Source organism: Nomascus leucogenys, chromosome 18, assembly GCF_006542625.1.
Source record: "Nomascus leucogenys isolate Asia chromosome 18, Asia_NLE_v1, whole genome shotgun sequence".
NCBI lineage: Eukaryota > Metazoa > Chordata > Mammalia > Primates > Hylobatidae > Nomascus > Nomascus leucogenys.
This window is the reverse complement of record NC_044398.1, coordinates 19,848,614-19,872,727: the sequence shown is the minus strand read 5'-3', so window position 1 is coordinate 19,872,727 and position 24,114 is coordinate 19,848,614. Positions and strand designations below refer to the sequence as shown.

General features: G+C 51.1%; 1 protein-coding gene across 12 annotated transcripts in view; it reads right to left on the bottom strand.

Moving 5' to 3' along the window:
* The window catches only part of COL13A1 (collagen type XIII alpha 1 chain), a 157,058-nt gene that overhangs the window by 2,153 nt on the left and 130,791 nt on the right, over positions 1-24,114 (bottom strand). For 2 of the 12 annotated variants that reach the window (XM_030797968.1, XM_003258175.4), the window contains 7 exons: positions 21,056-21,097; positions 19,738-19,764; positions 18,805-18,885; positions 12,217-12,270; positions 10,700-10,753; positions 9,067-9,102; positions 4,002-4,088 (listed from right to left, as the gene is read on the bottom strand). In XM_030797968.1, the coding sequence (XP_030653828.1) occupies positions 4,002-4,088; positions 9,067-9,102; positions 10,700-10,753; positions 12,217-12,270; positions 18,805-18,885; positions 19,738-19,764; positions 21,056-21,097 (381 nt within the window). Of the gene's footprint in view, positions 1-2,944; positions 3,023-4,001; positions 4,089-9,066; positions 9,103-10,699; positions 10,754-12,216; positions 12,271-15,350; positions 15,387-18,804; positions 18,886-19,737; positions 19,765-21,055; positions 21,098-23,790; positions 23,836-24,114 lie in introns of all 12 variants that reach the window. The other 10 variants (XM_030797967.1, XM_030797972.1, XM_030797969.1 and 7 more) reach the window with 7 other exon arrangements.

Genomic DNA, 24,114 nt, shown 5'->3' with positions numbered 1-24,114 from the left:
TCCTGCAGTGGTCCACCAAGCGGGCAGGATGGGGGTAACAAGGGCCACACACATTTTGGCAGCTGATCAGGATATGGCTCACCCACTCTTGTCTATTCCTTTTCTCTACTACAGGTCAGAACCTCAGAAGGAGGTGGAAACAAATCCGGCTATTTTTCCATTGGTTGAGGTCACATGCAGCTACAGTGCAAGGCCAGTAGGGGCTATCCTAGCCTGTGGGACCAGCAAGCAGAGATGTCCTTGTGTGCCATGAAGGAACAGTCTCTGCTGTGGCCCTATGGAGTGCTGGCTGCTCACGGGTAAGCCACTCAGCACAAGGGGGCCTCAGTTTCCTCCTCCATAAAACCTTGGCAAGGACAGCTGCTTGAAGTGACCTCTAAGGGCCTTCCCAGCCTTCTCATTCTCTTATTTGTCTCTCTTCCTAAGCAGAGAGAGGAGGACATATAGACAGTCCTTCTTTGATGATCAATCCTGGGGTGGGGTGAGGGGCATGAAGGGACAGGCAACCTCATGAGTATTGCAGGACGGCCCCGAGATGCCTTTGGCAAGAAGACAAGGGTTCCTGGCGAAGCCTTAGACCTTGCTGGGAATTTGGGGGTGAAGTGCAGTAACAACATGGGAGTCAACTGCACACTGTCGGTCTCCTCTGTTGGTAGCAACCATGCAGCTCCTTTAGCCTCAAGATGTTCGTGTTCTGCCCTTGGTGACAGAAACCTTCCTGAGTTTTCTCGGGCCCTCATATCCTCTCCTTGCTGGCATACCCTGTGGGGAATCTAGAAATCTAGAGACCCGGTGGGGAAGGTGAGGCTGGGCCAAGGGCAAATGTCTGGTTCTTAGCCCAAGTCTGCTAGACAGGCAGGGCAGACAAGGAGATGGACACGGGGCTTCAGGAGACCCGGAGCAAGTGCTCAGTGCTGAGGGAGCTTGTGGAATGAGAGTCCTCTGCTGCCCTGGTCTGACGTCATCCACCCACGCCAGGGGCTGAAACCTCTCATCACCTGGCATTCAGCAGGGATTGGTCCCAATATGGAGGGCTTAGGAAGTCTGGTTATCTTGTAGTAAAAGTCATGAGCAATAGCTACCCCTGCCCCCCAAGCCCATAATAACACAGAGGAGGAGGCAGAGTGAGAAACAACAAGGGGAAGACACTTCCCCAGTAAAATTAATAGAAAATTGACATATTGATATGGGATGTTATGGAAGAAAATGCCATTTTACACGGAGAGTCAAATCAGGGTGACCTTCATTTTCCCCTCTGGGTTGGGGAGGGGATTGCAGGGGGAGGTGGTACATTCCACAGTTTCAGGGTGACCCTGTGCCCCTTCCCCAGCCTGCCATGGTGTGGTATGACACACGTCACATGGATGCTGGGAGGGAGAGGAGCCTCTGCGGGCCAGAGCGGCATTCCCATTGGTGTGTGGATGGTGGCGGGGGATATGGAGGGCAGGGCAGGCAGAGAATGAAAAGTAATGTATGGTGAGGAACAGAGAGGCCAAAGCAGCTGCTGGCAGAACTAAAGGTGCCCAGATTGTGGGAGGGGATTGTGGCCAAGGGAAGACCTGGTCGGTGCTCAAGGGAGCCTCTGCGGGCCAGAGCGGCATTCCCATTGGTGCATGGATGGTGGGAAGTCCTGGCTGAGAAAGGTGGCTGTGCAGGCTGCAAGCGCAGGGTTTGGCAGGACCAGCAGGGACAGGAAGCATGCTACCCGCCTGCTTGCTCTGCACTCTCCTTTTGTTGCCTACGCTCCTCCTAAAAAGTCCCTACTGCCCTTCAAGGGGCTCTACGACCACCTCTCCGGGTCACACAGCATAATTTCTTATATCTTTTCCTCTTTTGTTCAAGAGAATTCCTGTGTGACCCCAGGGCGGGGATGTGAGACCCCAAATTCTCTTATTACTGGTATGATAAAATAGCTCTTGAACTCCAAACCTATTGGGGAAATTTGGGGAGAGCTGTAACCCCTTGAGCCTTGGAGTGAAGTGTTCCCTTCAGCTTCTTTTGCAGTAAGAGGATCAGCGTGGAGGCCTAGACTGTCCATGCCTAGAGAGGGACTGGGCAGGCGGGAATAAACTGCTACCACTTTGCCTGGGACGTGCTTGGAGGAGGGGTCCTTAGCTGTCTCCCTGCCTCCTCCTTAACTACCTTCTTGACCTTTCCGTCTCTCCCAGACTCTTCAGTAAGAAGCCATCCGACCATGAAAGAAAGGGACAAGGAAGGGTCTGGTAATGTCTTTGGAGATTTAAGCAAGAAGGACAAACCCTTTAGGATCCGAAAACCTAATCCTGGACCATCCCCTAGTTCTAATGGTGTCACCTGGGCAGCGACCCACGATCCAACCTGGAAGAATAGGCAGGTGGCCCCTCCTCCACCTCACTTCTAGAGCTTCTCAGTCTACTCTGTAATCATGCCCTTCTGTCCCCCAGATCATGTGACAGAGGGGCAGGGGATACAGGGCTGATCAGGCATCTCATTCACATGTTTCAGTAGGTGTTCAGCCAGTGATTCTGAACTAACTTCACTGCCTGAAGGAAAAGAAGTAAGTCATGGTTCTGAGAACCAGTCCAGAGAATCCAGTTTCCTAGCTGGTCTCTGGTGGCAGCTTTGTCTAGAATCAGCTTGGAGATGAGTATCAGAGGCAGCCAAAACCAACTTCAGGGTGGGAGAGCTGGCTTGCATCAGGTGGCTGTGCTTTAGAAGTAGCTGCAGCAGGAAGCCAGGAAACATCCCGGTAAACTTTGCATGCAAGAGGGTGGCATGATGGGAGCCCCCAGAGTACTAGCCCCGGTGGGGTGACCCTTGGCATTTACAGAGTGAAGAAGCGGGAAGTGGAGACTGGGTGGGATGGCGGAGGAGTGTGGAGGGTGGCTGGGGAGGAATGCAGTATGAATCACACACGTGGGGAAGCCCAAATCGGCCATGCAGGCAAGCAAGGGCAATGCCATACCAATGGGCATGGGGCATCCAGTCCGTCCAGCCCTGGTAACCCCGGCTCCCCTTTCTCTCCTTTAAAACCTCGGTGTCCCTGTTCACAAAACCAACCACGATGATTATTCAGGTCAAGGTTGGCCAGCTCCAACCATGGAATGGAGAGGCCCAGTCCTACCCTGGCCAGGATGCAGGACCCTTGAGGCATCTATAAACAGGGGCTAAATCCCAGGTGATCCCCCATCTCCCAAATCCAGCTTTTGTGCTCTCTTTGTGCTCTGGAGAGTTCAGCTTTGCACACATACAACCTGCCCCCTCTCTGTTGATCCTCCTCTCTTTACAGACTCATTTAGTGTAAACACAGACAAACTTCAACTTTAGTGCATCAAAATTTTTAGAACCTTCAAATGGATTCAAAGGCACTTGAGAAACCCAGCAGAAGTGCCTCATCATTAATTGCTGGCTCTTTTGAGAAGGCTTCCCATGGGGTGTCTGTCTGACTACCGATTCTAGTCTGCAGCTTTAAAGGTTTTAGCTGGATGGCTGGTGAGTGTTGGGAGGCTGTGCATTAGAAGCCCCTCATCTGGCCTTGTTCTGCCCAGTTTTGAGCATCAGTGGCCCTGAGGAGATGCTAACTCTGGTGTCCTGCATCCTGACCAAGTGAGGATTCAGACAGCTTGAACTACCGGCCCACAGAGGTGGCCACGAAACAAAGAAAGCAAATCCATGGCTCACAAATGCTACACTGGCTTCCAAAGCCATCCTGGAGCTAAGAGCCGAGGCCTCCCCTAAAAATCCCTTTCCTAGTGGTTTCTTCACTTCCACACATCGATTGCTCTGTATCTTCAAAGGAAAAGGATTCAAAGGCAAGGGATTTAGCCAGAATTACTTGCAGCTGTGGTTATAAAGCAACTCCAACAGCGGGCAGAATTTCACCAGTCAAATGAACAGATAGATTTTGGTAGCATCAGTGTAGACATTTGGTTCTCATCTTAGTTTATTTGCCTTCTTTGTTTCCAGCTTGCAAACCTCAAGGACAGAAACCAGAACAATGCAAGTGATAAACAAAAACATACCAATGGGCAGGGGGCATCTAATCCAGGCGCTCCTTGGTCTCCCTTATCCCCTTTAGGCCCTCTAGAGCCTTTCTTCCCCCTCTCCCCCTGTAAATAATGGTTTAGTCCGAGAAAAAAAACAACATCAAAACTTTAAGATCATTCATGTGTTAAGGTTAAAGACAGAAAAAGAAAAATAAAATTAAAAAGGGAAAAAGAGATGCTTTAAATTAGGATATTCTCCCCAATAGGATTTGGAGTCAATACCCACCTCCTCCCCACCCCCAAGGAACCTGAGAATTTGGCTAAGGTGGGTGGGACGGGGAGGGGAGGACAGGCAGAGGGCTCAGAGCTGCAGGTGGAGGGAACCACAGACTGAAGATTTTGGTGGCCAGTTTTGCTAATACTAAGCCCAGCGTGGGTCTGTGCTGAACACAGTGGCTAGGGACCAACTTCCTTCTCTTTGAGTCTATTTTTGAAAGGCTTTGGGGTGAAAACTTTTTTTTCCCCAATTAATGTTTATCCTTTTGACATTCTATTAGGAGGCAAGGTGATTTTGCTTGGAGCCCTGGGATGTGTGTGAACATAGCATGTATGAGTGTATGCATATATGTGCTTGTGCATGTGCGTGTATATGTATGTACGAGTATACAGGTATGTGCTTGTGTGTATGTTTGTGTGTGCCCACGTTTGAGTGTGTGTGGGTATGTGCTTGGGCACATGAACACGTGTGTGCCTGTATGCATGTGTGTCCATGTGCACATATGTATGTGTGTGTCCAGAGCTCACAGATGGCCCCTGGTTCTCAGCTGGGTTCTCCTGTTCTATCTGTGTCTCTGGTTCATCCTGGTCTGAAGTCAGACAGTTATTTGTATATGAATATGTTGGTTTAAGGAATTCATTTGTTTCTGAAAAGCTACAGTAAACATCATTTTTCTAAATTGATTCCTATACTGTATGTGTCAGAGTCTATTTAAAGAAGGGCTGTGGGGAATTCTTTTTAAAAGTGAAGTATCACCTCTGTAATGAATTTGCATTTGCATTTTTATATGTGTGTTTCCTAAAAAGGGGGCTTAGTATGCCCCTAGAGAGTCTTCCTGGGAGCTCCCTTCCTCTATGGAAGGGGGATTATCTAATGCTTGGGGACTTCAACAGTGTCGCTCCAGGGTGACATTGAAGGCTGGGTAGCATATTAGAACAAAGGCTTGAAGTCAGAGTTGGTTCTGACAGTTAGCTGCATGACTTTATGAAGTTACTTCTTTGAGCCTTAGTTTCTTTACCTGTAAAATGGGTACAATAATACCTGCCTCGAAAATTTGTTGTGAGGTTGGGCATGGTGGCTCATGTCTGTAATCCCAGCACTTTGGGAGGCCGAGGCGGACGGATCACTGGAGGTCAGGACTTCGAGACCAGCCTGGCCAACATGGCGAAACCCCGTCTCTACTAAAAATACAAAAATTAGCCTGGTATGGTGGCACTAGCCTGTAATCCTAGCTACTCGGGAGGCTGAGGCAGGAGAATCGCTTGAACCCAGGAGGCAGAGGTTGCAATGAGCTGAGATTGTGCCACTGCACTCCAGCCTGGGTGACAGAGTGAGACTCTCACAAACAAACAAACAAACAAAATAATATTTTTGATGTTCCTCCAGATCTTCGGAAATTACTCAAATTTCTCTATTCCAGAGGTTGTCTGCAACTGCCAGTGCATTATTCTAAATGAATTTTCTAAAAATGCAAATTGTTACTTAGAAAATAATGACATGTGTTTAAATATGTATGCACATATTAGGTATATTCCCATCGGCCTGAAGTTTTGTCTGCCAACAAGGACATCATGGCACAAATCATCCCCAGATGGTAGACCAGCAAAACCACTAGCTATTTGGGTGGGGAAGCCCCCTGGTAAATGCTCTCAGGAGTGTGGCCCCTCATTCTCTGGGTCATGAGCAGTTTCCTAATGAAGAAGGTGGGCAAATCTGCCAGAGTGGGGGATCCTAGTCCAGGATACCCCGGGGGTAACAGAGGGTTGGCGTGTTCCAGACTTTCACAACAGGTAACGGACACCATGGAGCACTGTGTTCTAAGAATCTGCGCAATTGCCCCAAATCTGGTGTCCTCTGAGGCTATTAGAGTAGTAACATCACCTGCATTCTCCCTGCCTCCCACCCCCAGACAGTGACACAAAAGAGACCCATTGCACAGAGGGAACCCTAGCTGGTAAGGGAGAAAGGGGCAAATAAAGCCAAGGGGCAAAGGCTTCTTAAAAACATAAGTAAATGTCTAACAGTGGACTTTGGAGGAGATAAACTGAAAGCTGGTGAGGGGGAGGGGAAAGGATGAAGGACGTGGGATTATTATAATGGAATGAACATATGTGGGGGGAGAAGCAGTAAAGGAGAGGCCAAAAGAGATAGTGGAGGAGGAAGAAGTGAGGAGACAAGACGGACTTAGGAAGTGAGACACACACACACACGCGCGCGCACACACATGCACACACACAAACATGCGTGCACCCCTCACCCCCCAAAGCTGGGCATCTCAGAGAGCAGAAGCAGCCTCACTGCATGCACACAGACCTTTTCAGCTGGCTAGTTTGCAGGCAGCTCCACAGTAACACCCAATTTTCCTGAATGATTATATTGCCAGATTCATGCCACCCTTTATCCTTTGACTGATTTCTTACCCTAAAGGAGGCTCCTGGGCCAAATTCACAGAGCTGCTTAGGGCAAAAGGAAGCACTCTTAGTGACAAGGTCAGGATATTCTTTCCACTGGTGTGTGTGTCCTTAGAAAGCTCCTGGTCTGGGGCTCTGGGCCTTTGCCCACCATGACAAGGACTTTCCTTCCGTGAACAGGAAAGAGGCTCTGAGACCATCCTTTGATGGGACATGGAGAAGCATACTTGTAAGGTTGTATCTTGGTTCACTGTAAGATAAAACAAATCTCTGGGCCAGGCACAGTGGCTCATGTCTGTAATTCCAGCACTTTGGGAGGCTGAGGCAGGAGGATCACTTGAGGTCAGGAGTTTGAAACCAGCCTGGCCAATATGGTGAAACCCTGTCTCTACTAAAATACAAAAAATTAGCTGGGCATGGTGGTGCACACCTGTAGTCCCAGCTACTCAGGAGGCTGAGGCAGGGGAATTGCTTGAACCCGGGAGGCAGAGTTTGCAGTGAGCCGAGATCGCGCCATTGCACTCCAGCCTGGCGAGAGAGCAAGACTCTGTCTCGAAGAAAAAAAGAAAGGTCATAATGGGAGGCAAGATTGAGGGGAGACTCTTCCAGGACATTCGGGCATCCTGAGAGTCAAATCCCTGGCATGAAGAGGACAAGCTGCCCTTGAGCTGGAAACCTGCTCTTTGGGAATAAGTCAATTGGCTCTTTATGGTGTGCTCAATAGAAAGGTGTGTGCCACCTCATTGTTTTCTGAACTTGACTTTTACTAAGTGACACATTCCTAATTTGTAAAGGGGATGGAGGAAAGTGTGTCAAACATCAGAAAGGGGAGGGGGAATAGAAATACTTTCCCACTGATTCCTGGGGCCTCCGTGGATGACTCGATAACCTCAGCTGCTGCAGCATCAGAGCCGCCAGCCCCTGCCCTCCCTGTCTGTGACAAGGGTACTTGTCCTGCCTCCACCTCTAGAGCAACATGGTCACCGTCCCTTGAAGGACCAATTTTGCAGCCTTCAAACGGTTCAGTGTCTCCAGCCAACTGAAAAAGTCTGAAGAAGGAGGTTTAGAAAATACTAATTGAATATAATAAAGAAAACTAGAACATGTCAGAAAGACATTTGAAAGGAGTTAGTATGCCAATGAAGAGGTGGAATGATCAAAGATTTTAGAGGCCTAAATCCTTTGATGCTACACTGAGGAAAGTCCTTCCCAGCGTGCTTAGAGCATCTGGAAGCAGGTCTGTTTATTCTGGCGGTTTCCAGACCTGGTTTTGCCATGGGCAGGGGTGGCGCTGCTCCTCCCTCTTGTTTATAGAAGATGCGGGACAAACGGAGTTGCTTTTGAGCAGCTGCCAGTGAAGAGCACTTAGGAAAATGGGAGTGCTCAGTAAATAGATCTTGAATTGAAGAGAATGGAATTCACTGTTGCCACATAGGAGCATAGGCATTCTGGCACTTTCTGTGCATGAACATGGTATCAGTGTGCAAAGATCAGCCACAAGACCTGGGTTCTGGAGACCGTATGCTCTGCCTCTAACTCTCCATGGGAACCCAGAACACATAATCATCGTCTGGGCCTTGTTTCTCCATCTGTTCCTTCTCCTCTAAGCGCCTTGGATTTTAGGACCCGCTAGAAGACACACTTGGCTTCTAGGGGTTGTGCCCCTCACTCCAGGAAGCCCCTTTGATGCAGCAGCAGATGAGACCCTCCAGAGGGGAACCCAAAGGCCATCTCTTGGTCAGATGTAGTTAAATTCTCCCTGCTGGGCCCAAATGCTGAAGGCCGTGGCAGGTGCCACACCCTGTTACGTGGCTGTGGGTGCCGTGGGCATTTGGTAAGTGTGTCCTGGTGAAGATGGAAGAAACCAAAGGGACAGCAAGGGTCTGAGAAGGCGCAGTCCTTTCAGAGCCCTGCCGACTCTTTCCAAGAGAAATAGTGGCTGTAATATTTTTTAAAAGGGTTGGCTGCTTCCAACAGCTGTCTGCTTGTTCTTGGAGCTGGAATTTATTTTCTCTCTCACCAGTGGCCTGGAATGTCTGGCAAAACCAAGTTTCAGAAGGCGAGGGACAAGGTAGCAATGGATCTAAAATGATCACGTAGGGGCCCACAATCAGGGCAACCTAGAAAGAGCTGGACACACGGCTCTTGTTGCTGGATGGCAACGCTAAGCTGGTGACTGCCGTGGGATTCAGTCTCTCCTTGCTGTGGGGAAAAATACAGGCTTCCATGTGAGGATCAGGCCCCACGCTCCCTACATGCAATGGGTTAAGATCTTCCTTGTAAAGCCTTTCAATTTAGGATGACTTATCAGGAAAAACTGTTTGCCATGTTGGTCAGGAATCACCGATTGATCATTCCACTCCAGCATGAAGGCATTAGTAACCAGAGCACGAGTGCAGGGGCTCAGACTCACCCGGTTTCCCTTGTCCCCAGGTGGTCCGTGTAAACCCTGCAAGAGATTAGGGGAACAAAGGCATGTTAATGAGGACACACAGGCCGGCTGTACAGTGCTTTCTTCCAGGCTCATCAAACTCTCCCGATGCCTCACTCACCAGAGACAGGTTTAATTATTCCCATTATACAGAAAGCGGACAGAGAAGCAAATCGCTCAGAAAACTTGACCTAGAGGCAAGTGATGAGTTCTGAGCAAAACCAAGAACACACTTCAGGCCGGGCGTGGTGGCTCACGCCTGTAATTCCAGCACTTTGGGAGGCCGAGGTGGGCAGCTCACGAGGTCCAGAGAGATCAAAACCATCCTGGCCAACAAAGTGAAAGCCCATCTGTATGAAAAATACAAAAATATTAGCTGGCCGTGGTGGTGGGCACCTGTAGTCTGAGCTACTCTGGAAGCTGAGGCAGGAGAATCACTTGAACCTGGGAGGTCGAGGTTGCAGTGAGCCAAGATCATGCCACTGCACTCCAGCCTGGCAACAGAGTGAGACTCCGTCTCAAAAAAAAAAAAGCAAAAAAAAAGAACACACTTCTGGTTTTCTCGCCTCTCTGGCCCAGGTCCTGGCCTGTGGCTGGGTTTTCCCGAGGTCACTACCACGGGTGAGGGGTCAGTTCTGAGGATGCGCTTGTGGGGGCCAGGAATGCTCTTGGCAGAGGTGAGTTCCCAAGGCTCTCCTGCCAGGCTCTTGCTAGACCCTCTTTTCAAGGTGCAAAATGCTCTTCATTCTATAGCTAGAGGAATTTACCACGAGGCAAGGCTGGCCCAGATGTGTGTACCTGACCAACACACACAGCCTCCAGTGGATGGGAAACTAAAGTGAGGGCTCTCTCAGGCAGACACTCAACTTCTGTAACAAAGTGGTGGGAAGGCATGCTGCGATGGAAAGCCAGGTGTCCCCTGCAAGGCCCAGCTCCCCTGGGAAGCTGCTCCGCTCATGAAGCCTCTCCTATCACAGGGGTCTGGATTTGATTCTGCCCCTTCTGAGAGCAGGGGCCGTGGCACACTCATTGCTGAGGGAAGGCTGCACTTAACAAAGTGGGAGGGACTCACATCCCATTACAGGGTCCGCATGGCAGAGGCCCTGGTCCTCTCACAGCGCAGTGCCCAGCAGGGCGTGCTAGCCCATCACCAGTTGCCTCTTGGCAGCTTTGTCTGTCATGGAAATGAGAGTTCTCCCTTGGCCCTGGATTTGTGCTCCAGGCCCTAGGTGTTTTGTTTTTGTTTTTGGTTTGTGTGTTTGTTTTTTTGAGATGGAGTCTTGCTCTGTCACCTAGGCTGGAGTGCAGTGGTGCGATCTCGGCTCACTGCAACCTCCACCTCCTGGGTTCAAGTGATTCTCCTGCCTCAGCCTCCCGAGTAGCTGGGACTACAGGTGCACACCACCATGCCCGGCTAATTTTTGTATTTTTAGTAGAGACGGGGTTTCACTGTTTTGGCCAGGATAGTCTTGATTTCCTGACCTCGTGATCTGCCCGCCTTGGCCTCCCAAAGTGCTGGGATTACAGGCGTGAGCCACCATGCCCAGCTGGCCCTGGGTGTTTCTAATGGGGGCAGGGGTAGGAGGAGAGGAACCTCTGATCCCAAGAGACTCACAGGAAGCCCAGCTGCTCCCGTTGGTCCTGTCATCCCAGGGTCTCCTTTGCTGCCCTGAAATGGGAGAAAGAAATACATGAATCCTCCCAGACGTGGTAACAATCTTCCTTGCCATTTTCTACTTTGGTATGAAACACAGGAAACCTCTCCAGTCCCCTCAAGAGCCCTCCAGGAAGCAAGGGCTATGGGAAAGGTGGGGTGCTGCTGATGTGAACACTGCCTTGGGGAGGCGGCTCAGAAGCCCCCCTCACTCTCCCTCCAGCAGAGCCTATCCCCCAAGGCCCCCCAGAATGACCTGTGGTGTCCTGGGCCTGGCTGGCCTGAGGCTGAAGCTGGGGAGAAGAAAGCAGAGCAGGAAGGCAGGGAAAGAGAAAGGGAAGAGAAAGAGAGCTTTGCTTTCTTCTCTGGAGCCTCAAGGGTCACCCCTCAGGGCAGCCTCCTGGTTTCCCCAAGCTGGTGGTCACGGAGAAGCTTGCACCCTCTGCAGAAGCTCCTGCCCTCCCCACCTGAGATAGAGCCAGCAAGGTGGGCAGATGGGGAGCGCAGGGAGCTGCCCACACAGGCAGAGAACTCCACGGATGCCCACGCAGGGACCTCTGAGCCCTGAGTGTGTAGAACCCAGGGCCTGGCTGGGAAGAGCTGATATAGAAAGACACGCAGCTCCCCTGCCTCCACTCAGCCGGCGCCCTCCACCCTTACCCTCGGACATGCCCATTCCAGCAGGACAGGCCTGGAATTGCAAGTCCTGTGACATGGCCAACGTCCCTTGACGGCGACCATGGGAGCTGGCCTATGGCTCTGGCCTCCTGACTTCTTGCTGTCCTCCAGGAATTATCTAAACACCACCTGACCCTCTGTTCCATGCAGTTTCCCTAAATCATTACAAAGTTTAGGCATGTCCAGTGACAATGGCGCCCAGGGCCTTGCCAGACTGAACCTGAGATGGACACAAGGTGGCCAGAAGCCAAAGTGGAGGAAGTTCTCCAATTCCTTTTTTTTTTCTTTTCCTCTTTTCTTTTTTTTTTTTTTTTTTTTAAATAGAGATAGGGTCTTGCTCTGTCTCCTAGGCTGGAGTGCAGTAATATAATGTTTCACGGCAGCCTCCACTTCCTGGGCTCAACTGATCCTCCTGCCCCAGCCTCCCAAGTAGCTAGGACTAGAGGTATGCACCATCATGCCTGGCTAATTTTAAAACAAGTTTTTGTAGAGTTGGGGTCTTGCTATGTTGTCCAGGCTGGTCTCAGACTCCTGGACTCAAGTGATCCTCCCACCCTGGCCTTCCAGAGTGTTGGGATTACAGGTATGAGCCAACGTGCCTGGCCTCTCCATCTCCTTGATCCCTTCAAGTCTTGTCCACTCACAGCTATACAACCAGCACCCCCTGTCCCAGGCTGCTGTGAGGATGACCAGGAGAAGAGATGGAAGAAGGAAGGCATGAGGGCTGAGACCCCTGGTGTTGGGTTCCAGGCATGCCCCTCCCTCCTGGCCGCCCAGGCCCCTGGCTCAGTGACACTCACCCTCTCGCCCTTTGGTCCCGCTGGGCCTGGAACTCCAATTGGTCCTGGAGTACCCTGGGAAGGGGAAAGAAAGCAGAGGTGAGGGTCCCCACATGCTGGGGAGCCCTGGGTGCCCCACCCGATGCCTAGAGATGAGCAAGGTCCAAGGCCCAGTTTTCAGGGTTGGCGAGGCCAGGCTCGTTCAGGGCAGTCATTCGACTGGGCGGTGATCCTCTTTGGGTTCAGGGGCTGTTGGGGAGAGAGCACCGCCCCACGCCTCAGAGCCAGATTTGTGGACTGAAGCCCTTTTGCTTCACAACCAAGCTTGCCAAGGCTGAAAACGGTGGGAGAATGGTTGCTTAGTTTTGCTCCCAGAAGCACTTGGGAGGGAGTGGACCCATCCCGGGGTAGGGGCCGGGGGCTGGCACCCTCTTTGCTTTGCAGCGCCACATGCAGCGGGAGGGTCTTCATGCCACAGAGATGGATGCGGACGCACACACGGGGGCAGATGAGAGAGGGTTGTTCAGCCAACACCCACCCCACCAGCCCACCGCAGACCCACAGCCCTGGCCTTAGCCTCTGGCCGGGGCCTTCTCTCCCCACTCGCAGGCCTGCGGAACTGGCTGGATTGCGGGTGAATATGGGTGGCTCAATGTCTGCACCGACACTGGCCTGGCATGGAGGCGTATCACGAGCTCCACTAGCCCGGGGCTGGGGGCGCTGGAGCCATTGGAGCTCATGGCTTAGACACGGAGCATCAGGGCTTGCTCTGGCCTCATCCAACATCTTCCCAGGTTCCCAATTCACAGCCTGGCCAGACCAAGTCTCTAATTCAGCATCTCCTATTGTTGGCCTCAGATGAGGACAAGAGGAGTTGAGTTGGGCTGTGGGCAGTTTCCGGTGCTCTGAATGTATCTGTGAATGGTGGGGCATGACTTACTTCACGTGACACAAAGAGGAGAGTAAGATGTCCTCAGGGCCCCTCTTTGCAACCACAAGGGAGGAAGGAAGGCTGTAGGCATCCATAATAGCACAGCAGAAAGAAAAAGGAGGCCGGGCACAGTGGCTCATGCCTGTAATCCAAGCACTTTGGGAGGCTGAGGCGGGTGGATCACCTGAGGTCAGGAGTTCAAGATCAGTCTGGCCAACATGGCGAAACCCCGACTCTACTAAAAATACAAAAATTAGTCAGGCATGGTGGTGGGTGCCTGTAATCCCAGCTACTTGGGAGGCTGAGGCAGGAGAATCGCTTGAAACCTGGAGGTGGAGGTTGCAGTGAGCCAAGATTGCGCCACTGCACTCCAGCCTGGGTGACAGAGCGAGACTCTGTCTCAAAAACATTGAGGAGTCAGCTCGGGCCAATGGTTCGGCACAGTGCCACAGAGTCACCTGGCTGGCCTTGCCTCAGAGGCCTACAAACTCCTGGGTATTGGAGAAGCTCCTTAGCCTTGCCGAGTGTCAGTTTCCCCGTGTGTACCACGTGTGTCTGCCTCCTCGACCATGCCAGGTTTCCATGCATGAATGCATAGCAAGCATTTGGTGCTGAGCCTGACACGTAGGAAGTGCTCAATAAATGTTAATATTGGCAGGGAAGACTTATTTTTTTCCCCACATTTTCCCTTAAAGTTAGGATACTGATTTTATGAGGAAAATAAAGCCTCAGTTCCAAAGGGACAGAGTGTATGAATTTGTACTGCTTCCCTTGATCTAACATAAACGGGAGAAGCCACTGAGAGGAAAGTCTTGGTTTCTCTGATTGCAACCACAGATCATCGCCGAGCCCTGCCCCGCACCTGAGACAGGTGTGCTAGGTGGGGAAGGATGGAGAGGGAGGGACCGTGGTGAAGGAGCAAAGCCATAATAGCACCTGGAAGCCGGGGCGTGCTCTCTGCATGTAAGGGTTTAGGGTGTGAACTCCATCAGTGCAGGGAGGTGGGGGGCTCTGAAGAAGTCTGTCATCTTGGGCAAGCCATGTCACCTCCTATTTATGAGGGCACAGGATAGGCATTCAGTAGGACGGGGCTCTCACAGAGGTCACTCTTGACCCTCCTACCTCTAAAAGCTCTGGGCTTCTCTTGGTGCCAGTTCCAAGTGCCCCCGGCCGCCTGGGAAGACCCGTGAGCCTGTGCTTCAGCGCGTCCCCTACGCTCCACACACGAACCCTGGCAAGGTCTCGCCTCCCCTGAGGGTGGCTCCAGCCAGCTAACTAGAACTCCATGCAGGCCATGGGCAGACATGGCCTTGAAAGCCCTCTGCAGACAGAGCAGGGCCTCCCTGGCTGGAAGGGGCTGGGTGCACAGAGCTCTCGTGATGGTGCCTGAGCAGGGACTCAAGACTTGAAGGCGAGTGAGCTCAACACCCTGGGAAGGTTGACCTCAGAGGGCGTTCAGGGGAGGGACCGGAGGTGGACAGGAGGGAATTTTCCTCTGATCCTTCAGTTGTTAGTCATAAGCAGAAGGGCCAGGTACTTTCTAGTCAAGAGTAAATGATGCCTGTTTTCTGGAATCAGAAAGAATGGAGGAAGAGAGGACCCAAGTGTGCCTCACTTGCTCTGTAATGAACCAGCTTGTTGGGTTGCAGGGTGGCTGTGCCATCACAGGCAGTGCAAGGGTGGTTAGAATGTGCATAAGACACAGAGCTGGGACTGGCTTCTGTGCTCCTACAGGCTACTCCTGTGCTCAGCCACATATACTAGACTAGTGGCTGCACAAGACTAGGAGGCCCTCGTGGGAAGACAGGAGATGGACAGAGCTCACAGCATGAAGACAACACAGCATGACGGGCACACACAGACACTGGTGTGTTTGGTGGGGAGAGGCCATGGCTCAAACCTCCAGGGCTGGGCACCTAGGCTGGACCCAGCATTCCTTTGGAATCAGGAACGGTGCTGCTGGAGTGGCCTCCTACCCCACACCTGGCAGGTTTGAGGTCCCTGGGTGTATTCTGTGTACAGGGGCATTCAGATGAAGGCCAGCCATATTTGGTCAAGAGGCCAGAAAAGGCACTTCAGAGCATCAATGGCACCTTTCTGGTGTCGGAGGTGGGACCAGGCATGATTCACTGGGAAAACAAGGCCACGGTGGGACAGACAAAAGGGATCACAGGCCAGGTGTGGAGTGGGGTGGGGTGAGGGGTGATGGAGAAGTGACACTCACCGGTGGCCCAGGCCTGCCGTCCAAACCTGAAGCTCCCTGGACGAAGGGCACAGTTTGACCAAAAGAAGGGGAAGAGAGGATTGGGAGGGAGAAAAAGGGAACAATGGGGAGGGAAGAGGTGAGTAAAGCAGTGACTCTGGACAGACATAAATGCTGGTAATCAAACACAACTGGAGAAATAAGCTTGGGAGGACAGGGAATGGTATTTACATGGAAACCAACGAAAACATGGAGACACTGAATGCAGTGGCTGGCTGCTGAGCAGGCTGGGTGGAGGTCGGTGTGGAAGGCCACCTGCTCCTCCCGCCCCCTCCTCTCCTCTCTTCCTTTATTCCCTCTCAGAAACCCGTCTCCCTTCAGTATTATGGGGAAAGGGATACAGAAAGGAATGCTGGGAGAGATGTCTTGGAATCAGAGCTGTGCACCCTTCCCAGGACAGGTTTCACTGGGGAGGGTCCCCAGGTGAGGACGGCTCTCTCAGCCTCTTTGCATTCCTGTTTGGATCAGGCCATGCTGGGGTGCCCCTGAGGGTCTCAGCCCTGGGTGACAGCACCCAGTCGTGAAATCTGGGTAGGAGTTGGTCTGCTTATCCTTCAGCCTGGGGGAATGAGTTGGCTCTTAGATGATATTACAAATGACGCCTGACATTTCGCTGGCACTTTACGGTCTGAGATGCTCAGCCTAAACTCGATCCATTCATATGCTCCCAGACAAGGGCTCTTGTGTAGGCAGAGGCTTTGGAGGCAGCGGACTGGGACAGAGGTCTAAGGCCATGTATCTCCCAGAGCAAATGGGCAGCAGGTGGGAAGCTACTGAGACCAACCTGCTATCAGCACCCTCGCTTGCTCTTGTCCAGTGAAATACATGGTTGGTGGGGGGAGGCGGGGCACTCCTGTTCCAACCCTGGGTTATGAAGCTGCCTCTGAAACCCACCCAGGAAAACCCAGGGACCCTTTTCTAATGATTCCAATGTGACAAGTCAGGGAGAAGGCAGTGGCAATACTCTGGCCTGGTAAGGACTGAGTGCTTGAAAACTGCTTCCAACTAAGCCTCAGCCTCAGAATTTCAAATGAAAAGAGATATACCTAATGTTAAATGACGAGTTAATGGGTGCAGCACACCAACATGGCACATGTGTATATATGTAACAAACCTGCACGTTGTGCACATGTACCCTAAAACTTAAAGTATAATTAAAAAAAAGAAAAAAAAAAAGAAAAGGAAGTCCCTAGAAGATGGAGGCAACGAGCTGCTTCTTCATGGAAAAGGTGTTGGGTAGAAGGACTCTGCAGGGACTCTTCTCAGATTTAGGAGCACACGATTCTGGGACCAACCTTGACTCACTGGGCTAGAAAGCTGTGGTTCTCAGTCCTGGCAGCACGTTAGAATCTCTTGGGGGGCAATATTAAGTAAAATAGATGCCTGGGTCCCACCCCATCCCAGCCCAATCCAATTCAAAATCTCCAAGAGGGAAGCCCAGGGTGATGGTAAGTTTGAAAAGCCCTCAGGGGATTCCAGTGTGCAGCCAGCATTGAGAATTGCTTCTGCAGGGCAAATGGGGGAACACTCCAGGATATGCCTGGAGAAGCAGGCTGCTACTATGTGGAATAAAACATCCAGGTGAAACCTGGAAACAGAATGGTAGCTAAATATCCATATACTTTAAAAAAATGCAGCATTAAAACTCAGTTGTCTTGAGAGGTCTGGAGCAGAAAGCACAAATTAGAGGCTTTCAGGCCATATGTGGGCCACTGACATATTTTGTATGGTCTGCAGTGTTGCAAATAATTTTGATCTAATATTAGAAAGTGGAAAGATTTCACATAAAACACCAGATGTTTAACTTCCTTTGAAAAATAGGAAGATCCAGAAATACCAGCTCCGCCTTCCTCCAAGGCAACAGTCAGCTGAGCTGAGAAGGGACAGTTCCCCTTAAGAAGGGATACACGGTCTCTAGTGCACCACAGTCCCCTCCACTCCCTAGTGTCTCCCTCAGGTTTGTGTCAGTTGTCTCGTATGAATGCTTGTTCTGTTGTTTATGTAAACTAAAAAAAAATACTTCTCTGTACCCATGCCTCTATCAAAAGTGAGAAAATTAATGATAGAGTAGTTACTTTGTCTTTCGTCTGGCACTTTCCTTGTTTATATTAATATTACCTGTTTGGTCGCTGTGCCTTTTGCATTTCAACCCCTGACTGAATTCTCGAGTGTTCGTCAAGGTCGTTGGGGCCATGAATGCGGATCAGGAGAGGCTTGTGGTTGAGTGGGGCAGGAAGGCTCTTTAATAGTAAGGAGCACTTAATCATTCCAGACACAGCTTAAGACATGGGAAAATGCCTGCTAAAGTCATCAGTTTTCTGTGGTCTGTCAAGCAAATTGGCTTCTTAAATATTCCTACCTCGAATGCATTCATGAGGGTATAATTATACCTCTTGCATTTGCTGTTTGGTTGCTGTGATTGTATTAACCAGGCCTTCAAGCTCTGCCAAGTGGGGTTAACTGGGCTTTCCATTGTTTCTCTGCTCTTTATGGCTACCTGGAGTGGGAACTGGCCTTGAGCCCAGGACAGAGGAACCCTGAGTGGCTGGAAGGAGTCACTTTGCAAGGCCATGGCCACAGAGCAGCCTCTGGCTTGGCCACCAACTTTGTATGTGACCTCCAGTGACCCACTTTCTTCTCTGGGACCATCAGTGAAATGATGAGATGGATTGCTAACATCCCTTCCAGCTCTTGGAAGAACGCCAGCCTCAGTGGAGGGTTAGGGGGCATGGAGCCCAGGCTCTAGGGAGGGTGGTGGGATGCGCTCACCTGTACACAGGTGAGGCAGTGAAGAGGCCATCAGCCCTATCCAGCCCAGCCCCATATCATGACATGTGAACACCTTCTGAGCAGCTCCCCACCTCTGACCTGGGGCCTCTGGCTCTGGGCAGGCTGAGATCAGAGATCTCCAGGAACCCAGGAGCTGAATGGCCTTGGCCTGCTGGGACCACAAAGTCCGACTTTGTCTGTGCCTTTCTGCCATGACCAGTGCTTAAGAGGGGAGAGCAGGAGTTCTCCTGGGGTCCCTCTGGGAAAATGGACGGTAATGGAGACTATCTTCTTGTCCCACTACTTCCAAACCCTCCAAGCTTGGCCCCCATAAAGGCAGCAGGCTTTGATTGCTTCTGAACCAGGCTCAAGCAGGGTCTGAAGCTGCCCTCCCAGCTCGGTGCCCCTTGGGGTGGGGGAGCCTGTCTTCTTCAGCATTGCCTTTCCTGAGCACCAAGGTGGGGCCTGGGCCCAGAGGAGGAAGAGAATCAGAGCCTGTGGTCTTTCCCAGGTGGGAAAGCCAAACCACGTGGAACTCTGGATGCTCAGACTCTAGAACCTTAGCTTTCCAGTGGCTGTCTCCCGGTCCCAGCCCACACCCCTGGCCCGTCAAACCCACCAGTCTTGCTGGGTCCAAGGTACTTACGGGTAGTCCCAGGGGACCACGGTCTCCTTTTTCTCCCTGGACGCCTTTCTCTCCTTTTGCTCCATCTAGTCCTGCTTCCCCCTGGAGGAAAGGGAGAGGGGACGAGATCACACAAGGACATGTCCCAGACAGTTCATTCTTGCATTCTGGGGTCCTGGGGGCTGGGGTGACATTTGTAGAGGAGGGAGGGGTCGGGGTGGCGGGCTGAGGATACCAAGAATCCCTGAATTCTTAGCCTACTCCCACCTCAGTTAGTGGCCCCTGTATCCTGTGGGAGCTTTGAGAGCCCCGCAGAGAAAAGGAGTAGGTGGCATGGGGACAAACCCACAGGTCAGGCCTTGGCACAGGTACCCAACTGCATGGCAGGAAAACGGGAACCTTACAGAGATTTGCTCAGATGCCTGAGATGCCACCTCCAGAGCCCTGAGGCTCACAGCCTAGTCGGGAGAACAAACTGCCCTGAAGTCTCTTGAATACCAGGGCACGAGGAAAGGGCCATTGTCACACCAACAGCCTCCAGCCCCCTCATCCATTTGAAATGCTTGAGGGGAGGCCGGGAGAGCCCAGTGCAGAGTTCCCCCAAGCTTGAGCCGGGGAGGGGTCCCACCCTACGTTGCTGTCTCTCTCCCACCTCTACTCAGCATGAGTGAAGGGGCCAGGGCAGGTTTGATGGGAAAAGGATTTTAACCATTGGCTAAGAATCTAACCTGTCCCTTTGCGGGGTGACAGATGGGAGGCTTCTGAAGCCCAAGCACACCAGGTGTCAATGATGGATGCTAAAGGGAACCTAGGATTTCCTCCTGCCCTGACTGGACCCCCTTGGCTGGAGTGTCACCTAATGCCTTCTAGGAAAAAGGGTCAGCTGGTCTCGGGTGCACTTTCCCTCTTTTCTACTAGCACTGACACAGTGCCTGTCACATGACTTCTCCTTACCTTTGGTCCAGGAACACCTTGGAGCCCCTGCATTTGGAATAAAACAAGGTGCATTAGAACTGCATCTCTAGTTAACACAACTGCCTAGTCCACAAATGGACTACAGAAGAACAAGGGTTTTGGGTGCAGAGTATGGTTTGGGGTTCCTGCCCCTGAGAGGTAGAAAGAAATGCTAAGTGAGGGTCATGCTTGGGGCTTCCTAGGGAATAGTCTGAGCCAGTCTTTTCCAGCCAGGGCTCACAGAAAATCTCTCTGTGGTCCTCATGTTTGACCCAGAGTCTCACGAAAGAAAGACGCAGAGGTAACACAGCAAACATTAAATTAATACAGGCAAAGTGCTTGAAACAGTGTCTAGCATCCAGTAAGTTTCAATAAACGTTGGCTCCTATCATTATTCCTACTGCTACTTCTACCATCCACAACAGAGGACACACAGTGCCTTGGGGACCACGAACCACACAGAGGCATGGGCCAGCATCTGTTGCTTCAGGGTGCTTGGGGGCCCTCGAGGGGCAATGCACAGGGGCCCCATGGTTACATTTCTGTAGCCAAGGAAAGCCAATCCAGTGGAGCTGGGGCTCGCCCTTCCCCCCTTCCTTCCTTCCTTCCTTCCTTCCTTCCTTCCTTCCTTCCTTCCTTCTTCCCTCCCTCCCTTCCCTCGCTCCCTCCCTCCCTCCCTCCTTCCTCTCTTTTTTTTTGAGACAGGGTCTCACTCTGGTTGCCCAGATTGGAGTGCAGTGGTGCGATCTTGGCTCACTGCAACCTCGACCTCCGGGGCCCAAGTGATTCTCCCACTTTAGCCTCTTGAGTAGCTGGGATTACAGATGCGTGCCACCACGCCCAGCTAATTTTTTGTATTTTTAGAAGAGACAGGGTTGCATTATGTTGCCCAGGCTGGTCTCAAACTTCCGGACTCAAGTGATCCACCTGCCTCAGCCTCCCAGAGTGCCAGATTGGTATCACAGGTGTGAGCCACTGTGCCAGACCGATGAGTCACTTTCAAATGAGGAATGGGAGAGGCAGATGTTTGATGGCAAAGGGTGAGGTAAATGTTGGGCAGAGCTTAGAGACAAGGGACCCTGGGGCTGCCCTACCAGTGAGCTATTTCCAGGAAACCAGGCAATGCTTGGGCTCCTTGGTGTCCCCAGGATGGTGCTGTTTAACATGGGAGGGAAAAGGAGTGGGGAGGGGTTTGTAGACCAGAAAATCCCTCCCTGGGAGGAAGAGGTGATAGTGACTAAGGCTGAGGTTGAGCCCAGTGACTGCCGTGGAGAGGGGACATTAGTGGACTGGCCACTGACAAGCCCTCCAAACTTACCGGAGGTCCGGGAGGCCCCTCTGGCCCTGGCAGCCCAGGAACCTAAAAGCCAAAGGGGAGCCCTGTTACACTTGAAGTGGCCCTCCCTCCTGATAGGGCCTAGGGCCCAGCTGGAGACTGCAAGGCCAGAGGAGGACATGGCTGCCCAGCACAGTATCCCCCAAAAAAGGCTCAGAACAAGTCAAAAACTCATAGCAACCCGGTGGACTCCTCAATGTTGAAAAAGTAAATTTCCAGGAAGTGTCCCTAAAGATCTATTCTTCCAGATTTTTCTTGGAGAAAAAAAAAAAGAAAGAAAAACACCACAAGATCTAGCAGCACTAGGTTCTTGTTCATGCATGGCAACAATTGCCCGGAGTGGAATAAGAGCTCTCCCCTCTAGGTGGGGCATGGCATCTTCGGTTTACCCCAGTCCCCACCACTCCTTATTGTCTTTGATCCAGAGCTCTTGCAGTCATTTTTTTGCATGCCTGGCCCTTGTAGACATTTGAGTTTTGAGACCCTTGGCTTAGAGAAGCAGAGATTGGTTATCTGGAATGCGGGGAGACTGAGCTGTTCCTGAAGATTGCTCCTCAAGTCCCCAAGGTTTGTTACAGACAGGATGGGGACTGCTGGTCTCTGTTTCCCTTGAGAGCTGATGCAGATTGTGGTAGAGGAGATTCTGACTGGACAGTGAAGATGGAGGAGCTCAGGGCTATCTCCTCTATGGAGGGTGGTGCCCATTGCAGCTTCTGTCTCTGATGAACACACACATCCTTTTGTCCACAGGCAGCCACTGCTGGGTCCTTCTGAGCTGCTCACCCCGCCTCGGCTTCAGGGCTCTCCTTAGGTGCCTCGTCTTCCCAGGAGTAGAATTCCCTGGAGCATGGCCAGGGGAGTGACTCCTGTGCCAGGCCACGACAGAGGGCACCCCTACACTGGGCAGAAAGAAGGTCCCTATTGTTTCCTGGACCCGTGGACTTTGTTGCTCCATCACAGTCTCCTTGTAGGGAACACAATCTTTGGAAACTCTGCCTTCTTAAAAAAAGCTTCCCATTTTTAATAAAAGTTTACCACTTTAATTCTTATTATAAGTAAGTGGTTTATGTATCCTAATCATGGTATTGGTTATACAAATCTCTACATGTATTAACATCACACAACTGGACACGTTCCAGAAGTCAATTTTACCTGGGTGGCAATTTTAAAAATAATAAAAAGGCTTCAAAAATTTAAACATTTTCTTGATGTATCAGATGTGCTTGAATATATGTATATACTTTTGATATTTATATATAATATGCATATAATTGTATATACATATATGTATATGCTTATGATTTCATATAAATATATAAAATTTGGTTTTTGACTCTTTTTCACTTACTGTGAAACTGACGTTTCCATTTTTTATATGTTCTCCACCAGCTTCCTGGTAATGGTGCTGTGCTATTCATTGGGTGGTGTGAAAATCAGTTGTTACATACTCAGGGCTTAGTGCGGTGCTTGGCACGAGGAAAGTGCTCAGACGTGGTGACTATTATTACTATTAGTATTATTACTATAAGTTATTTAATCCTTTCCTTCTTGATAAAATTTAGGCTGTTTCCAATGTTTATTTTAAATACTTCCGGGAGGGACAATGTGCGTATAATGCTTTTCCTGAATTAGGATCATTTCTTTAGGAGGCTATCCATTTCAAAACAAGTACCACACACATTGTACAATCAGGCCTGTTTCACTACATTCAGACAGGGCTTGGCAAGGTGAACCCACCCTGATGGGGACTGAGAAGGCTTGGTGGTCTCTCCCATGGGTCTGAGGTGCTATTTGGGTTGCCCAGACCCTGCCACCAAACATCCTGTCTCTCACGCATCCTTGATCTCCGTTGCTTTCCCAGTTCTTGCCCCTGAGCCTACAAATATGCCTGATTCTCTGCTGTCTTTTGAAAACCTTGCCTCCATCCTGACTATTCTCACTCAGCCATTCTGTTTTCTCTTACTTTCACCACACTTCTCAAAAGAATAATGCCTCTATCTGGAAAGCCTACCTCTGAAACTCTGTGGCAAACTCCTACAAAGCTGTCAAGACTCTGCCCAAATAGCACGTCTTTTGGGATGCTTGCCTGATTCCCTGAGTTGCTCCCGTGCTAGTGCCCATTATGGGGTACTGTGAGCTGCGGAGGGACGGTTCTGTTTTTTTGTTTTTTTTTTTTTTTTTTTTTTTGAGGCAGAGTCTCACTCTGTTGCCCAGGCTGGAAGGCAGTGGCACAATCCTGGCTCACTGTAACCTCTGCCTCCTGGGTTCAAGCAATTCTCCTGTCTCAGCCTCCCGAATAGCTGGGATTATAGGCACCTGCCACCACTCCTGGCTAATTCTGTATTTTTAATAGAGACGGGGTTTCACCATGTTGGCCAGGCTGGTCTCAAACTCCTGACCTCAGGTGATCTGCCTGCCTCAGCCTCCCAAATTGCTGGGATTACAGGCATGAGCCACTGTGCCCGGCAAGTTCTGTTTGTTTTCGTATCTCTAGATTCTAGCACCAGGATGGAAGCACGGAGGTGCTCTGTGAAGGTTGCTGAGAGATGTGGTTTGGGAAGACTGGAGCAGTCCAGAGGATCAGTGCCTGACCTGCGGTGGTGCTCAGTAAACGTAAACGTCAGGCAGTTGCAAGCTTCACTCTAAAGCATAGAAATACTGTGCATTCTGCAGAGACTGTCGTTTGATGAGTCTCTGTCAAATTATCTCTCATGTACCTCTGCTCCTGGATCACCCTTCTCCCCAGCTTCTCCTTTCTCTCCCTGTGGGCACAAAACACCACTGCATGAAAGCCAGCCCTTGGGAAAGCCTGGGACGGACGCACCCTCACATCTGTGACAAACTAGACTGGGACGCGACTGGTCTAGGGGTCAGCAAGGAACACCATGGAGGATGTGGAGGTGTCAGCCTGCAGGACAGAAGACTGGGCAGGGACTGTCATCACCGTCTTGAAGAATCTGAGGCTCTAGTACAGGGGAGGAGAGGCTGATACTCTTTATGGACTCTGCAGTGGACAGGCCTTAGGGTGACCTGTGACTTGT